We start from the raw sequence: 18,537 nt of genomic DNA, 5'->3' as shown, positions 1-18,537 counted from the left end.
ATATACAGTCATGTAATATATTTATATATATAAGGTACTACGCTCTATCAAACGGGCCCTACAAATAATTAAACTTTATATCTACTCCATTCATCTCAAAATAAATGCACTCCTAGTTCAAATATTTTGAGACGGATGGAGTAGATATAAAGTTTAATGATTTATGGGCCCATTTAGTAGAGCTCCAACTTCTTAATTTAATTTCAGGAGTTGGAGTCTGAAATAAATTTAAACTCAGCTTCACTTTTCATTTAAAGAATAGTAAGTTCTACACAAATAGAAAATGATTGTTTATTATGCGGCTGTGGCAACCGACATCCTGCCTCCACGTCCCATCCATGCCGGCAGCAATAACTACTGAATAATACCTAATTTATGAGTAAGCTAATTTTGAAATGGGTATGAATAAAATTGGTATGGGTTACCCGTACCCTCCCCAGGGGCAGCCCTAGCTGGCAGCATCTTTACACACTCAAATGGAGTGAAAAGGTTTAGGATTTGTCTTACATTTTCAATTTGGTGTGCAGCAATATAGCATATCCTATTTACAAATTTGATGTCAAAACTCCAAACAACACACACAAAAACATCTCTGGCCTGTATCCCTTCATTTGATGATTTGGTACAAATTCACCATGACTTCTCGTTCCCTTGCAGTCCGGGGCGGGCACATTCCACAGAACATGATAGCAGTATATCATCCTCTCTGCGGAGTTTTACAGTACATACAAGTAGAACAGCCGGGCCAGAGCGCACTTAATAATAGGATGAAATTCAGATTGAGAATATTCACCACATACCTCACAATCAGGGATATCATCAGCATACCTCACAAGGGCCGTTTAATTTCTTCTCCATATCTATCAATTTTAAGAGTGGGATTGTTGGGATGGATGTCAGCTGCATGCTCCAATGCCGCCTGTGCTTCCTCCACCTCTGCATCACAGGCATCTCGGCAACAGATTACAACAATGATTCTCTTTAGCGAACTAGGGAGGTTCTCCAAGCCAAGCTTGTCGAAACCAAGCATGTTCGCATCTTCTAGGAACCGCACATGGACATCAGTCTCAAAGGTTTCGAGGCTTGGCATGAAAGAAGATTTTATCTCACCACCACTGCAGTCGCAGCAACTCAGATCAAACCGGACTGATGAGCCAACAATCTTGAAGGATTTCAACTTCTGGAAGTAGCCACCATTGCCAGTATGCTTAATGCTAACTACGTTTGTGTAACGCGAGTACAATTTTAGGCAATATAGTTCTGGCAACATCCCAAGGGTTTCCATGTCCTGCTCCTGGATAACCTGCACTGTCACGTTTATAAAGGAGAGGTTTGGAAGAGCTGACGAGTTAATCCAAGCAGGCAATCTGGAAAACTCGATGCATACCAAACACAAGCGGCGGAGGTGCCATGGGGAGATGAATCCTGTTCTGGTCCATGTGACGTTCATCCCCCATAATATACCCAAAATTTCCAAATACCTTATCTTGTGCAGATTGTCTAGAGACTCTAGCAAATCTCTTGCTATGCTATCATCCATTACATCAATCTTAGTCCGGAGCACCCTCAGCTCTCTGAGTCTACCTAAGTCCTTAACAAACTGCCTTGCAGCATTCTTCTCATCAGAGTACATGTCACCAGCATCCTTCTCGCTGAAGCACATGTCATCAGCATTCTCGTCATGGTGCATGTATGCAGCTGCAGAAGGCTTTATAATCCACAGCTCTTGGAGGGATGTCAGCTTCCCGATCAAACCAACCGGTGCGGCAGCGTAAGCATGTAGGCACAGCAGCTGTGTTAGCATGCCCACAGTATCTGGCAGTTTCGATATAGAAGTTCTCTTCACATCCAATGTCTGCAGAAACTTCAGATCTCCAACCTCCTTGGGGAGATCTTTAATGTTGACACCTACTAGCCCAAGGTACCTTAGGTGAAATAAACTCCTAAAATGCCGCCAAATACCATAATCCGCTGAATATTCTAGACCTAATACCCGTACAGCTCGGAAGTATGGGAAAACCAAGCTAATATCATCGCACTTGTTGGCAAAAAAGGACCTCGCTTGCTCTGCAGCCATATTAGCCATCTGACAACGGTTTTGCTGTTCAATACTCATACCATGCAGGGCTAACCTGCGAGCATGGCTCAGAGGAAGTTCCGACTGCTCATGGCTGTCCAATACAGTGACAAAATTTTCTTCCTTTGACAATGAACGGATCATATCAAGAATCATATCATGAACACGGCAACCATATACATAGCCTTCCTCATACACTTGGTCACTTTGGAACTTCGGTCCATACCATTCATATTGTGACACCTCTGGCTGGATCATGTTTCTGTTTATCAGCTCGTTGAAACAACCCTCCGCAAGCTCAAATAACCCTATCCGTACTGCTTGTTTCTCCTGAACAAAACCTTCAGCTATCCATTTCCATATCAAAAGATTTTTGTCGATCTCAACATCTTCCTGAAATATGCTTAGATACAATAGGCAAGCCTTTAGATAGGAAGGCAGATCATAGTAGCTAAAAGACAATATCTTTATAGTATTCTCTACATCGTTATTACCTCCATGCCCAAAACCAATGGAATTGTACACCTCAGACCAATCCTCTTCGGGTTTGTTCGCCAACAGACTAGCTATTGTTATTATAGCTAATGGCACACCATCACATTTGTTCAAAATTTTCTCACATGCCACGGCTGATGGTCTAGTAAGACATTTGCCTTCAGCACTAGCTATTCTTGTGTATAACAATTTTTCAGAGTCATCACGAGAAAGTGGCTCCATATTGTAAACACAACCCGCATGTGTGGCAACTTCAGAAATACGAGTAGTTACGACTACTCTACTTCCACAATTACTATCTTGCAGTGCACATCTGATTAATTCCCATGATTTCTTATCCCATATGTCATCAATAATAACAATGCTCCTGTACATCGGAAGGATAAACATTAACAAGCAAGAAGCATGTCAACCATCAACAGGTAGAACAGGAGAGAGTTCCCCTTAAATGATAGAACAAGAAGTAATGATTAGTATTACATTTGTCCCATAGAATCAGTCATTGTCCTAATCTGGCAATTGTACGCAATACTTGTGTTTTAAATTTAACAACCAGAATAAACAGTACAAACAGATCCAAAATTGGATGTTATATTAGTGTATCAAATATATTTCCCCGCAAAAAAAAGTGTATCAAATAAGTTACAGATAAAGATGTTTACACAGACTGTTAAGGCACTGTTTTAAATAAAATTACAAATATAATACATGCATGCACCAGCAAATGCAATGAAAAAATTGAGTAGATGACGAATTCCTAGTAAAACAAAACTTCAATCTTTTTTTTTTTGTTGTGCGTAGATATTACCGGTGTGGTAGTTTTTCATCTCTCAATGTGATAATTTCTAGCTAACCCTTATAAAGTGAATGTGGTGTATCCTTTCAACCTTGTTTTAGAGGGTTTATTTCATATTCCAAGGTGTTTTAGGTGTGTTATTCCTTCCATACTCAAACAGTCTTACTTTGTGTTTTATAGGCACATCCATTTAGACTAGCATTTAGAAATAATAAACGTAGTTATCCTCATTTCAAATTTCAATACCTCCTTGGTCTTTGTGCAAGATTAAGTATAAATTGTAAATTCGGAGGGAAGGAGCATAACATATTTTTGGCAAAAGGTCATCTATGGATTTTTATTTTATTTTATTTTTGCAAGGTTACCTGTGGAATTATTACTTGGAGGGAGTAGAATTATTACAAGTGTACATAACACTAGTTAGGCATAAAGTAAGCATACTAAAGCTACCAAAACTAACAATCACACCAATCTTTGCGACCTGATTGAATAACTGAATATATAATTATATATCAGCACCTCTTTTTCTCGACTAGATCCTTGATTCCGTTGATGAGCTGCCTTTCATCCAATGTCGTCGTTGTATTTGAATGCATATAGTTTTGCTTGTCAAGATCAATCAGAATGTCCCTTAAAACTTTTTTCATGTCAGGATTCCGACCGACCGGAACAAAAGCCCCACAATCGAAATCTGGTTTAAGCTTGTCATAGACTGCTTTGGCAAGGGTGGTCTTTCCTAGTCCTCCAAATCCCACAATTGAGATAATCTTCTTCTTATCAGACAGATGAATATCATTCCTAGGTGATAGCATGTTTATGATCTTGTCCATTGGTCCGTCAACGCCAATAAGCTCTGTTGACCTTTTGTACAGAGCCTGAATGCGAGGATCGATGCTCACTGGGCCTGCAGGCTTTGTGACAATGCTATCGACTCTGTACCTGGCACGCCTGGTTGCCACCTCCTGGAGCTTCTCATTGATTCTTCGTATCGCGCCAGCAATCTCGCGGCGATCCTTGGCTTTCTTGAACAGTTTGCTCATCTTCTTGCGGAGGCGCCTGAGCACCCGTGGGTCATCGGGCTCATGACCGTCATTGAAACGCACCAAGAAGGTGTCGACGATGTCCTCCATGTCATAGGACAGCTCCCTCACATCACGTGCCCAGAGCTTGACCAGCTCGTCGAGCTGCTCCGATGGCACCTCGCCGACAATACGGAGGACAGCGTGCACGCTCTCGAGCTCCCGCGACAGAGACTTGATCTTCTCTCTCGTGCCCCTCTGCAGGTCATACTCGTCTTTGAGCAGCTCGCCCAGCTTGGGGAGCAAACTGCCCAGCACCCCTGTAACCAGCTCCATACCTGGGACCAAAGCTATGTGCAGCAGCAGCTTTCAACTGATGGATGGTGCTAATCTGCCCCAGTGCCTAGCTTCTGCTACTGGCACCTCAATTTGTCAAATTCCTTCGTCTTCTCCTTCATCCCAAAAAAAACACATAATAAGGTTCCAAGGACAACTTCTTTTTTTTTTACTTTTAACTCGTTTTTCTTCTAGAAACTTTCAACTCACTCAGCAACAACAAGCTTGTTGTTTCCTTTATATAAAAAAAATCATATTGCTCAATTTTATCTTAATTACCAACAAAAAAAAGCTTAAACTTTTAGGTCAAGTATATGTATATGAACTCCCAAATCCCAAGTAGAAAATCAGTCCATCTTCCTAGCTACGCAGTGACAAAACTTTCAGCTCGAATTGAAGCTTATCAGAACATCCTATTGGAGACAAAAAAAGAAATTCAGAATTCCTGACCTTAGCTTCCAACTACAGATCCGAAACATTGATCAAGAAATAACTAGAAATTTGAACTCAAAGGCCTACCTTTTGCCTAGGTGATTCCTAGTTAGCAAATGGATTGAACCTGGAGCGCCACCAGCGAGCAAGTGTAGCAGCACTGCGTCGGATGTAGCTCTGGCGATTCGCTGCAGTGCAGGATAACATGTAATTATACCAAGCTACGAGGTCGTCGAGTTAGTTTTCTTCTCTTCTTTTTTTTTCTTTACTTTTTGAGAGGGAGAGCCAGGACCCGGGTAACGAAGTCAAAGGAAAGTGAGGATGGGAATCTCTGGCTCTCTGCTCACTGCAACAACCACCACATGTCTAGTCATACCCCTTCTTTATCCACTTCACAACTTGGATAAAAACTATGGAATTGAATAGAAGCTCCCATAATTCTTTTGAAAATCTCATCTATATTATAGAGCTACAAAATTTTATATTATATTTTGAGAAACACAGTATAAATACAAGCGCTCATATGCATGCACACACGCTTATATCATACCCCTGTGTTTACCTTCAAAATATTTTGGCATCGCTAGAAATTCGAGTGTAATAAACAAAAAAGTTTTCACACGAGTGGTAGATAGTAGTTCTCTTTTTAGTTTTCTACTAGTAGGGGAAAATGCAAAAACCATTCTAGAAGTCACTTTAAGTTTGATGTTTCCACCCCACAAGTCATTTGTTTAAAATGCTCATCCTTACTCGGTTTTATTGCGAAAACCATCATAGTATACACATGCTTAACCGAATCAATATCTTTACTACTTAAAAAATAAGAGATGTTTTTTTCGTCCATCAAAACAAAAAAAATAGCGAAAAAATAAAAAAAAATGACTCCTATCCGATTCCCCCTCAGAAACGAAAAAAAAGTCCGACTATAAATTCGATTCCCCCTTAAAAAAAAAGTCCGACTCCTATCCACTCCTTTTGAGTCCGAGATCCCAGCCACCACTCCTCTCGGTTTCAATCTATACCGTGATATCTCACACATCTTGGTGAAAGAAAATGATGTGCAGGATTAAAGATCTGTTTACAAAAATGGAACCTACAGGTCGAGTGCATTCCATTTTTCATATGATTTTAATTTTTGGGTTTGTATTTTTGCATTTGAGTCTCTGTAATTTTTATATTTACATTTGAGTCCCTATAATCTTGCAATAAGGTATTTGAGGTCGTTTTTGTCAAAAATAATAATAAAAGAGAGAGAACAAAAGCATAAAGGTGCATAAAAAGAAAAAGGAAAGCTGCACAAAAAAAAAAGAAAAATAACAACAACAAAAGTTCTGTTTCCTCTACGTGGCGAAAAAAACCATAGATCCGAACCGAAAAAAAATCCGATTCCTATAAAGGCAAAAAAAATTGGTGAAAAAAACACTAGATTCGATTCCTTTAAAAACGGAAAAAAAGTCTGATTCCTATAAAGGCGAAAAAAAACCCAAAAAACATCTAAAAAAACTCGTCCAATTCCCTAAGAAAGTGGCGAAAAAAAATGGTTCGTATAAAATAAAAAATGCAAACTAGAAAAAAAAATGAAAAGGGCGAAACAAAGTCCGATTTCTAATCAATATATATCTCTTCTATATCTCTAATATAATCTAACTATTTCAAAAGAGAAAATGCACGAGAAAAAAAAACGGTTGAAAAAAAACGCGTGAGAAAAAAGCGCAAAAAAACACGCTAAAAAGGTTTTTCATCTTCCATAAAAAATAAAAAACGCGCGAGAAAAAAATATTTCCATCATCGGTAATTTTTTTAAAAAAAACATGCGAGGAAAAAACTATCAGAAAAAATGCGACATTTCTAAAAATGGTTTTAAAAAACCGCGCAAGAAAAAAACACCGTCTATTAAAAAAATCGCTCTAAAAAAACTGTCAGAAAAAACGTTAAATCGATGGACGCTTGAGTCGGATAGGATCCATCGATTTTTTGCCACCTACTACACGACTTTTATTTCGTCATATATTCTCCTGTATTGAAAAAAGCAAAAAAAAAAAGAACATTTGAAAAAAACTAGCAAAAAAACGCCCGTGAAAAAATTGTCAAAAAAGGCAAAAAAAACACACGAGAAAAGAAAGCAAAAAAGCGATGAGAGCAGCAAACAACCTATTGATTTGAGTTCTCATCGTCTAATCTCTTCATTTTTGTTTTCTTCTTCTCCCCTGTTGAATGCTTCTCAGCTAATCCGTTGCATATTTGCATGTGCTTTCATGTTGTGTAAGGAGGTCACGCAAAAGTTTTCATATTTTCCAGAAACTTCTAATTAGATAAATCAATTTTTAAACTTGTATGTCCATGAGGGTATTTTGGATATTTTTGAAAATAAGGTCCATCCTAATAGCGTATTGTAAAACAATTGATAAAGTCATCGGTATATTATAAAAAGCAACAATGTCAATGGCAAATTGTTGAATTCGAATTCTCTATAAGGCCCGCCGGCTAGGGTGCTTCGAAGCTTCGCTGCTTTCGGTGTGGCCCGGCTTGGCGGCTTCCATGGGAAAGAAGAGGAAAATGTATATATAGGGTTTTCCTTAATTAGTATTCCCTCCGTCTCATAATATAAGAGATTTTGAGTTTTTGCTTGCAACGTTTGACCACTCGTCTTATTCAAAAATTTTTAAATTATTATTTATTTTATTTTTGACTTACTTTATTATCTACAGTACTTAAAACACAACTTTTCGTTTTTTATATTTGCAAAAAAAATTTGAATAAGACGAGTGGTCAAACGTTATAAGTAAAAACTCAAAATCACTTATATTATAGTACGGAGGGAGTACTCCTTACCTCCTAGTCCTAGGCACCTAGCCTAGCTCGGCAAGCACAAACCAATTGCTGCTTGTTTGTTTTTGGTTGGTTTGCTTTCTTTGTACCACTTTACCGTTATCATGCGATCGAGTAGATTTTTGCATTTGAAGGGAATCCAATTAATTAATTTGGCTCGTCCATGCCGTCCAAAATTTCCTTGTGGCTCTGCAATAATCTCCTACTTTGATGCGCGAAGCTAGATATATACTCCTATCGTAGCCAGGGAGTAGTATCGATCTTTTACGGTTCCAAATACCTATCCTAGCCAGGCATGTTTAAAGTATCAAAAATGCTTCCGAACGAACGGACGTTCCGAGCGCTATAAAATATCAGACGCCGTCTTTATCCACACACACAGCAATATCACCACCACATGTTTCTTCTTTAATTTTCTCTCTCTTTAATTTCTTCTCTCTTGCTGCTTCACCGGCGTTGACCTCACAACGGCAGCAACTGAGGGCTAGGGAAGCGCCCACTGCGCGACGGCCGAGCACCAGCAACAGGGGGCGGCGCCTCTCGCCGGCGACGAGGAGGAGGAACCGAGGAGGAATCGCGAGGGAAGGGAAGGGAGTGGGAGCTCCGGTGGATGCTGCATACGCAGAAAAAAGGTGTGGAGCCGAGCATGTGCTACAGTAACCCATATGTGTTAATGACGGATTAATTAGACTTAATAAATTTGTCTTGCGGTTTCTAGGCAAGTTATGAAATTAGTTTTTTCATTCGTGTCCGAAAACCCCTTTCGACATCCGGTCAAACGTCCAATGTGACATCTAAAAATTTTCTTTTCGCGAACTAAACATGACCACAGTGTCATCCCTTTTCTCCGGGCTGTTGTTTTAAGTAGGTTATCCCTAAGGTCGAAGATTAGCCGGTCCTGATAATATGTAGGTCCCACGTATATAGATTGCCCTTAACCTTGCACTACGGGTGTACGTAGTAGTGTTCTTAAATTGAAGTTCCTAATTAAGCGTACATGGTAGCATGGGAGATTAGTCAAAAAGTGCTATATATCTGACAGTGACAACAACTTTGGTCACTTATTGCTCTATAAACACTTTAGGGAGAGCGCAGGCGTACGCACCACGCTGTAATCCATCATCGATCGACTCACTCCATAATTAATAAATCTACCCTCACCTCACGCTCATAGCAAGCACGTACCAGTTTGCCCTCCTCCCCATCATCTCGGCCTAGCTCCCCCTCCTCCTCATCAGCATCACGTCCATCTCATTGCAAAAGCTGCCACAACAACAACAACCGGTTCGATCGGGTATATATAGCTAGGCGATTGTGTGATACCGTACGTGCTATGATTTGGAGTAATTTATGATCAAATATTTGTTTGTTGCGCTTGCAGGATCGCGTACGTGGTGGAGGCGGCGGTCTGATGGAGATGGACGGCGTTTACATCAGGAGAGACACAGATCTTCCGCAGGTTTGTTAATTGAACCACGGTCCCTCTCCCTTCGCCATAGAATGTTCGTTCGATCCCAATATTCTTTTTTAATTACGTACGCTTCTTTTTTAATTAAGGTTCTTGATTGATTTGTTTCCAATTAGATATACTTGAGCACTATAGTATTGTTAGCTGCGCAGCTGTCGTCGCTGTGTGAGGAGGAGGTGGGGATTGGGAGGATGCAGCAGCGGTTGTGCGTGTGGAAGGAGACAGTGCGCCCTGTCACGGTGACGGGCGTAGGGAGAGGAAGAGGAGGACATCAAGACGACGACGGCCTAGGCTTCTCGATCTCAACCTAGCTATTGATGAGTAGTACGTGTTCATCAGTGATGGAGAGATAGGCTTCTCTCAACCTATTAACTTCTTTTGCTCTAGCAGCGTTCTTCATTTTCTCTTAGAGAGGATGTTGTCCTTACATACAATACAAAGAGAGAACTCCTTCCCTCTGTATTTGTCTAATTTGTTACCCTCCTGCTATTTTTTTTCCTGGATCTGTCACTAGAAAGAAGAGAGGGCTGGAGTAAGAGAATATGAGATGAGCCCCTTCCAAAGTGACAGCGGGGTAGGTAGGATGGAGGCCGAACATGCACCTTCTGGTCGCCATACCGGAGGTGAACAAGATGAGGTTGCCTAGCCAAGCGACGCTGGTTGCTTCAGCCACCTTTTAATTGGCCGGCGTTCTGGAGGTGAAGAAGATGAAGTTGCCCAGCCATGCTTCAACGCCTTTTGGTCGGCGTTCTGGAGGTGAAGAAGGTGAGGTTGCCCAACTAGGTGCGAAGCTGGTTGCTTCAGCGACTTGTGGCCGGTGTTCTGGAGGTGAAGAAGATGAGGTTGCCAAGCCAGGCGACGCTGGTTGCTTCAGCTCCTTTTGGCCAGCGTTCTGGAGGTGCCCAGCCAGGCGACTCTGGTTGCTTTAGCGCCTTCTATCTGGCGTTCTGGAAGTGAAGAAGATGAAGTTGCCCAGGCATGCTTCAGCGCCTTCTGGCCCACGTTCTAGAGGTGAAGAAGACGAAGTTGCCCAGCCCAGGCGACACTGGTTACTTGGGCGATGAGTCTTGAGAGACACCTGTAGGCCACGCATGAAGATGCCTTTTTGTTATGATCCGATGCTCTCGTTAATTGAATCGCTCTGTCGGATAGTCCATGTTTCTTTTTTATGCTTTAAATACGATAGCTTTTGTTTTTTTTTAAAAAAGAAAGTTCTAGCTACTAAATATTACCTCAATTATAAAATGTATGACGCTGTTGAATTTTTGCATAAAGTTTGGTCATTCGTCATCTTCAAAAAAATATTATATAAATATTGTTTATTTTGTTGTGATTTGTTTTATCATCATATAAAATATAATCTTAACTTATATATTTACATTGTTTTTGAATAAGAGACAAACGGTCAAACGTGGTACGAAAAGTCAATGACGTCATACATTTTGAAAAGGATATAGTACATGAATAGCAAATCTTGCTTTAACTATCTTGGCAAATTAATTTGGTACGTAATTAGTGCACTCAATATACAGATCCCTCCATTCCATAATACAAAGGCACATACGTATTTTAAGATTTAATTTTTAAAACATTTGATCAACAATTAATATAATGCAAATTGAATTTTATTTGCTAAAATTTATGTCATTCGATTTGAATTTACTTTTATATTGTTATAATGTTGTTGATATAGTGTACGAAAAATTATAAGACAAAAAATAGTTTTGGAGTTCAACATATCAAATTTGACCGTCCGTTAATTATATTATGGGATGAAGTGAGTAGGTGTAAATATAAAATATTAGTTTGACTTTTATCTTGGACAATTAATTGGATACGTAATTATTAATGCACTAATCATGTATGATGTACACTCATCAATTGGTAATGTATAAGAGCAAGTTTAATAGAATAACCAACTATTAGCTACAAATCATCTATAGTTAATTTTATAGTCAATTTATACAATAGTTACCTATAAATATATATTACACAATTAATACCTAGTGCCACATATCATACACATATGTATCTTGGAATCCGTACTGCAGCTGGCTGCTCTTCTCTCTCTTTTTTATCTCGTCGAAATGTGTTTATAGCTGGCTTATAGTCTGTTATTGTACCTGCTAGTATACGCGTTTTGTGTACATGCAGCAGCAGCCAAGTTCTGACCAAAAGAAGATGGATAAGCTGATAAAGATCGTCTTCGGGACAGTGGTCGCGGTGGGCATCGCCGCTGTGTTCTCACCCCAGTCAAACACGTCGTCGTCGTTGGTCAGCCGCGCGTTGGCCATATCCACGTACACCTCCGTGATCATTTCCATGGCGGCCACCATGACCTCGTGCGGATCGCTGTGGTCGGTCACCACGCTCTACCTCGTCTCGCTTAATTGGAGGCAGGTTGTGGCGGTGCCTGTAGCCCTGGTCATCTTCTTCGCCGCCGGTAGATGGCCCTTCGTTTCTTCTGTCGTCGTTGTTCATCATCCTGATCACGACGAGAATGCCATCAAGGCGGTGATCTTTAGGAGATGCGATCTGTTCATCGGCACCGGCCTCGTCGGCGTCTTCTTCGGCACCAGTTTCAACGACTACATGACCAAGGCATCGAGGGTTCCTGGTGCCGTCGTTTACATCTGGATTTCTATCTACCTCGTCTTCACTATTGGCCTCTTTCTGATGGCGAGCATCGGAACGGGACTGGAGGCTCTCACCGATGACTATGCAAGAAAATTATACTACGTCGCCGCAGCTCTTCTTACGGTTGCATTTCTTCTCGTTGTGGTTGTAAATTGTCTACGAGTATCCGAATTACCCACCAGCTGAACAATATGTGGTGTACACTGTTGGGAAATAATCTCTCGGCTAAGGAAATCCGAGAGAAAATCATGCGATTTCGGTTTCCACCCGTTAACCAGCGTGATTAGCTAGAAAAACCATTTTTCCAGCGGGAGAAAATGGTCTTCCGAGGCGGAGGACCGCTCTGCCTGCACACTTGATAGGTTAATTAGATTAGTGTGCGCGTGTACATGTAACTATATATAATAAGGGGCTTTTATGTTTTTATCCTTGCTTTTCAGTTATAATTGTGATTTTACCTATTCATTTTAAGATTTATCACTAGTGGAGAAACCATCTTTACTGGGTTGGCTAAAATAGTCTCGGTTAAATAGGAACTGGGACTAAAGAATATCTTTCGTCCCGGTTCAAAAACCTAAAAGCACTTTTTGATCTTTAATTAGTCCTGGTTGGTGAAAGATCATTTTTAGTCCCGGGTCAAAAAATGGCAGGTAGTGTTAGACCCCTATACTACCAACCAGGACTAAAGAAAATTTTTAGTCTTGGTTGTTAAACAACTGAGAAAAAGAATCGGCAACCGTGCGCTAAAAAAATAGATTTACTGCCCCCGATCTCATCGTTATCTCTTCCTCTCATCTCATGTCATCTCCTTATCTCTTCTCATGAACCTTGTATCTTCTCCTCCTCCTCCCCTCATTCCCCCCCCCCCAATCTCTTCTTCCAGCCCCCTAGCTCCCCTCTCCTCCCCCTCCTCCCCTCCCCTTCGGCGGGCGGTGGCCACAGCCGGCACGGCGGCGGGGGATGGGAGGCAGCCCACTGCGGGTGGCTACAGCCGCGTGGTGGAAGCAGCCGCGGAGGCGAGATGGGAGGCGGCGCATGGCGGCGGCCGGGCAGACGCAGCGGCGGGATGCTAGGCAGCGCACGGCCTCGCGTTTATGTCTGTTCATTTTTTTGGTTTAAGTCCCGGTTGATTTGTGATGTGATGATGGTAGTAAGGGTTAGAGTGAATGGGATTTGGAGAAAATGCAGCTTGATGTATTTGGGGATTTTGTGAAAGATTTATGGATGATTTTTTTGACTGAAAGTGCTACCAGGACTTTGCCCAGTAGTGTATTTTCATTTATTTGAAATGTACAAATTTACATGAATAGGGAACCAAACAAGAGAATTCAATAAAGTTTGTAACCAATTAAAAACTATTTGCTTCATAGGATCCTTCATCCTGCACATATGCAGAAGAATCTCATTATTAAAAAGATTTCTCCAGGACTGGAAAGTTGGTGGAACATTTTGAAAGATCAGTCCATTCCTTTGCTTCAAGATATGTCACATTGCAATGAAACAGATTTCGAGGAACCCCTTCCTTCTAAAATTAATCCTTTCAAGTACCATCATTTGAAAGAACTCCAATGTGGGATCCCAGGAAATTCCCAGATGCTACCAACAGGCAACACTGAACGGGAAAGCGAAAAATAGATGAATTCTAGTCTCTCTGTGGCCTCCAGGACATAAAGCACAAGTCAAGTCATCATCTTCTTTTGTACAATGTCTTCCATCAAGCATATCCCTGGTGTTTCATTTGTCAGTGAAGCAGCCAGTCAAAAACCTTAATTTTCATTACACATTTTATCTTCCATAACCAAACAAAAAGTCTGGGCGGTTGTAGGGCCAAATAAATTATGGATGATTTTATGAATGGTTTGTGGTGCTCGAATAATTTGTGGATGATTTTATGAATGATTTGTGGTGCTCGAAATTAATAGGTATAAGCAGCAAAATAAAAAGGAAAAAGAAACTTTAATCCCGGTTGGTGTTTACCAACCGGGAGTACATCTTTTAGTCCTGGTTGATCGATATTTAGTCCCGAGTATTTCACCTGGGACTAAAGATGGTTATCTTTAGTCTCGGATTCGTAGTCACGGTTGCGTAACCGGGACTACACCCCCTGTAGTCCCGGTTACGCAACCAGGGGTAAAAACCCTTTGTTCAGCAGTGTATGATTTTTCCCTCACTTTTTGAAATCAAGTTTGTTAAGTTATTGAATTTTCATAGCTTCTAATACAAATGATGCGCAAAGCTTTTGCACGTTCGAAAAAAGGTTATCTCAACCGTGTTAATTTTGTGATACAAAGACACATATACCACCCTTACATATTGTTGCAAATTTGCCCTAACTTTTGCACAACAAGTGCGTGTGCATTACGATGGAGTATATATGCAATGACTAAATTAATTCAAAACAAAGTTTGGAATTGAGACGCTAGCTTATGTATGAAATGTTCTTATGTCTTGTCGATCCATGCATTAATTCCTTCGTCCTTAGAGCAGGTACAATAGCAGGCTATAAGCCAGCTGTAAACATATTTTAAGAAAATAAATAAGGAGAGAGAAGAGCAGCGGGCTACAGATTTATAGCCAGCTGTAGCACGGACTCTAAGACGCAGTGTGTATGACAGGTGGGACCAGGTATTAATAGTGTAGTATGCAACTATTGTATGAATGAGCTATTAGATTGGAGCTAGTAGTTGGCTATACTATTAAACTTAAACTTGCTCTTAAGGAGTCAAAAGTTTAGCCACGCGGCTGAGACAATTCTACGTGCATGAAATATTGTTTATAGTACGCGTACGTTGTCCCGCTTTTAAAGATTCCCCATGTCGATCGTGCTCCCATGGCTAGCTCTCTTTCTCATCAAAAGAAGTGGCGCCTAAATTCAACGAGTAGAATAGAGTCCACAAATTAATTACTGTACATCGACTCCCCGAGGTGGGCTCCGGCGCCGGCGCTGTTCATGCTATTGCTATCGGCATACCTTCAGCTTCCGCCGCACACCACCGTGGTCCGTGGCTATGGTGAGTTAGGCCCTGTATAGATGGGACTAAAACTTTTAAGTCCCTATCACATCGGATGTTTGAAAATTAATTATAAATATTAAACGTAGACTATTAATAAAACCCATCCATAATCTTGGACTAATTTGCGAGACGAATCTAATGAGCCTAATTAATCCATGATTAGCCTATGTGATGCTACAGTAAACATTCTCTAATTATAGATTAATTAGGCTTAAAAAATTTGTCTCGTGAATTAGCTTTTATTTATGTAATTAGTTTTGTAAGTAGTCTATATTTAATACTCTAAATTAGTGTCTAAAGACAGGGACTAAAGTTAAGTCCCTGGATCTAAACACCACCTTAGTTGTTCTTTCCTGTTCTTTTTCAACTCACTTCCCTGTTTTTACGCGCGCACGTTTTCAAACTATTAAACGGTATGTTTGTTGTAAAATATTTATATAGGAAAGTTGCTTTAAATAACCATATATTAATCTATTTTTTAAACTTTTTAGCTAATACTTAATTAATCACGCGTTAATGGGTAACACCGTTTTTCACACCTCCTGAACTCAGCCGTGCGATATCATCAGATGCCTTTGATATGTCGCGTTTTGATCAGTAGTGTTCGTTCAGTGAGTTCTTACAGTTGTTCTAGAATTAATGCTATAAATTAGAAAGTTTCAGTCTAGCTGCAGTATCTAATTAAACCAGTTCTATACATCATGACTGGGCAATTGCATTTTGTATTTGTAAATTTGAAATTGTAATGCCACATACGAGTACTAGAAAGAACATTTTTCTAGACGATGGCATTTTTTTTTCCAGGCAGGTAGGTCTCTCGGAGCTAAATAGCGTCTACGAAAATGACAACCGTGGAACGAGATCGTTGTCTGCCTGTGAAAATAGATTTTCACAGACGGATCTCTTAAGAGTCCGCCAGCAAAAAGGTTAAGCGTCTTAAAAACGCTACCCACCCACCAAAAATCGCTAGGTCAGACTGTCGGCTCTCCCCTCCCACCTCTCCCTCACATCTCCCTCCCATCCCTTCTCCTCACCTCTCCCCCCTCCCTCTCCCCGGCGCGGATCTGGCCGGAGGGAGCTGGCGGTGGCGGCTTACCCCGGTGCAGCTCCCCTCCCCTCCCTCCTAGATCTAGCCGAAGGGGGGAGAGGGCAGTGCGGTGGCGGCGTGTGGGGGACTTTTTTTATTTAGTGTAATTGTTTTTTAGGCGGGTGGATTAGCGCCTGCAGAACTCTATATGCTCACCTGGAAAGTGATTCTTGCAGGCGAAGCTAATCTCCGCTTGTAAAAATCATATATTTTTATAGGTCTTTGCTTAGAAGTGGCCTTTTCCCCGCATGGAAAAATGTTTTTGGCCCGTTTGCAAAATTTGTTTTTCTAGTAGTGTACTTATCGGACCGAAACAATTAAAATTACATAGAAAGAGAGAGACCATTTTTGAATTTAACAAAATTATAAGTACACTATTGCCCTTCTTTGAAAAGGCCTCGATATCACAAATTGCCCTGACGTGGTTTGCCCATCAGAACAAAATTTTGGGTTCCTGCATTCCAGTATATACAGTATTGAAACCCCGCTGGAAAAGTATATATAGTATTATCTTTATATTTTAAGGTATGACGCTATTGACTTTTTATCTAATGTTTGATCATTTGTCTTATTTAAAAAATATATATAATTATTATTTATTTTATTGTGACTTGATTCATCATCAAATGTTCCTTACGTATGACATAAATATTTTCATATTTGCATAAAATTTTTGAATAAAATGAATAGTCAAATATTGATTAAAAAATCAACGGCGTCGTACATTAAAATACGGAGAGAGTATATGCTTCCAGTTTTCCGCGCTAGCACTCTCGCTTAATTCAGCGCCAACAAAAATTCACTGCACAAGCGCGCGCGTGGGGGTGGGGGGGGGGGATGGTCAACTCCATTTATTCTTACACAGGTTTTTGTAGATTGTGCATATTATTAGATGAACACAAATCAGTAAATCACATTCCTATAAAAACCGAGTACATCTCATGTAGAAATATAACCATTTCTTTACCTTTCCTTTCCAATTATATATCATGCTGACTAAATAGCTAGTTACAGCTTACTAATATTCATGGTAGGTGAAGGTATAATTAAGCAGACATATTAAGATAAGAGAAGCATCCAGAGGTCGCAGCAAATTAACTGCAATATCTTTTTTTAATTTCTTTCTCAAATTGCATAGTCTAATGTCCATTTTCTAATCATGTATCGATGATTTTATGAATCTATGTATATATAGGTAGAGGTAGAGAGCAGCGAATGGATCATATGCTGGGACACCGCGTACGCAAATCCAGGACTAATCACGTTTAAATACCATCCGATCTCCTTTAGATAATGGGCATGCTTAACAACATGATACTTAATTAGCAAGTAAATAATATGCGCTGATGAGACAAAAGCAACCAACGACCAAGCACATGGCTAGCACTAGTTGATTTTCTCCCTGTATAATCTTTGATAGTTAATATTTTTCATATAGTGTACCCTATTCAAAATCCATTTATACTTATGATCTCTACTTAAAATATAGAACAAAAAGAGTCTAATATTGAATATATTCCAACATTATAATATTTGGATTTTTTAGTCCACACGTCATACGATAATAATTGAGCCAATCATATCTTACTACTAAAACACAACATCCAACCGTGCCACATCATCACCCACTAGCAATAGTTATATATATAACCTCATGCAAGCATACATCATCATCTATAATTTATTTAATTCTATAAATCAACATGCAGATATATCTAATCATCACCCCTCACATCATTTCTATAATATTTTAACAAATCTAGCTATCATTTTTATAATATTTAACATATACTTATCAATAGGTTTCACATTAACAACAGGTATCATTTGTTTGTTTTATGCTAAATACTAATAAACCCTCATGTTTCATTATTTTGTTTTCTTTTTACTCCTAGCTCGATTATCGAAAAAAATATATTGAAAATCGCTTAATAATTCCCGCAGCAAAACGCGGAGAATCACCTAATTTTCTCTAATGAAGGTTGAATTTTTACTTGGTAATATGTATCGGCATCCATGTCAACAATTTATTATTTATATTATTTCATGAATTTTCAGCACATAAATTCATTAAACATATGCCCTTGCCGAGTATGGTTCATGTGCTAACTTATTTCCTATGAAAACTTTCACTTTCTTGAAAATATAATTGTAGTTACTACAAGTTACGATAGGACAGGTTATGGCAACCAATCCTCCTCCCAGGTATTTTCAGTTGACGCTGTTCTTCTTTTCATTTTTCAGACTATATCTATCGCAGGACCATTGTAGTACTGGAAGGCAATGAGATGCTTTGGAAGTGAATCTAAACAATTCAGACTTTAAATTTTAACCACTAAAGTGACTA

At 39.8% G+C, this 18,537-nt stretch overlaps 1 protein-coding gene and 1 long non-coding RNA gene across 5 annotated transcripts; one reads left to right on the top strand and one right to left on the bottom strand.

The window, feature by feature from the left end:
- Nucleotides 1–223: 223 nt before the first annotated feature.
- On the bottom strand, nt 224–5,422 carry LOC4344767 (disease resistance protein RGA5-like). Of its 3 annotated transcripts, none has more exons than XM_066303614.1 (4): nt 5,243–5,422; nt 5,003–5,136; nt 3,888–4,839; nt 224–2,939 (listed from the first exon to the last, which is right to left on the bottom strand). In XM_066303614.1, the coding sequence occupies exons 3-4, from the start codon at nt 4,721–4,723 to the stop codon at nt 830–832; spliced, it is 2,946 nt and encodes a 981-aa protein (XP_066159711.1). In that variant the 5' UTR covers nt 4,724–4,839; nt 5,003–5,136; nt 5,243–5,422; the 3' UTR covers nt 224–829. The 3 variants fall into 3 exon arrangements, with proteins under 3 accessions (XP_066159711.1, XP_015650502.1, XP_015650500.1); XM_015795016.3 differs by lacking the exon at nt 5,003–5,136 and having other exon boundaries at nt 224–706; nt 801–2,939; XM_015795014.3 differs by lacking the exon at nt 5,003–5,136.
- A 3,448-nt stretch (nt 5,423–8,870) lies between these two features.
- LOC136351480 (uncharacterized) lies at nt 8,871–10,588 on the top strand. Of its 2 annotated transcripts, none has more exons than XR_010734670.1 (4): nt 8,871–9,278; nt 9,366–9,443; nt 9,605–9,776; nt 9,967–10,588. It is a non-coding gene; the product is annotated as an uncharacterized lncRNA (long non-coding RNA). The 2 variants fall into 2 exon arrangements; XR_010734671.1 differs by having other exon boundaries at nt 9,569–9,776.
- The last annotated feature ends 7,949 nt before the right edge of the window (nt 10,589–18,537 follow it).

The sequence above is a fragment of the Oryza sativa genome, chromosome 8, assembly GCF_034140825.1.
Source record: "Oryza sativa Japonica Group chromosome 8, ASM3414082v1".
NCBI classification, from domain to species: domain Eukaryota; kingdom Viridiplantae; phylum Streptophyta; class Magnoliopsida; order Poales; family Poaceae; genus Oryza; species Oryza sativa.
Note: the sequence above shows the minus strand (reverse complement) of the source record. Positions and strands in the feature narration are given on the sequence as shown.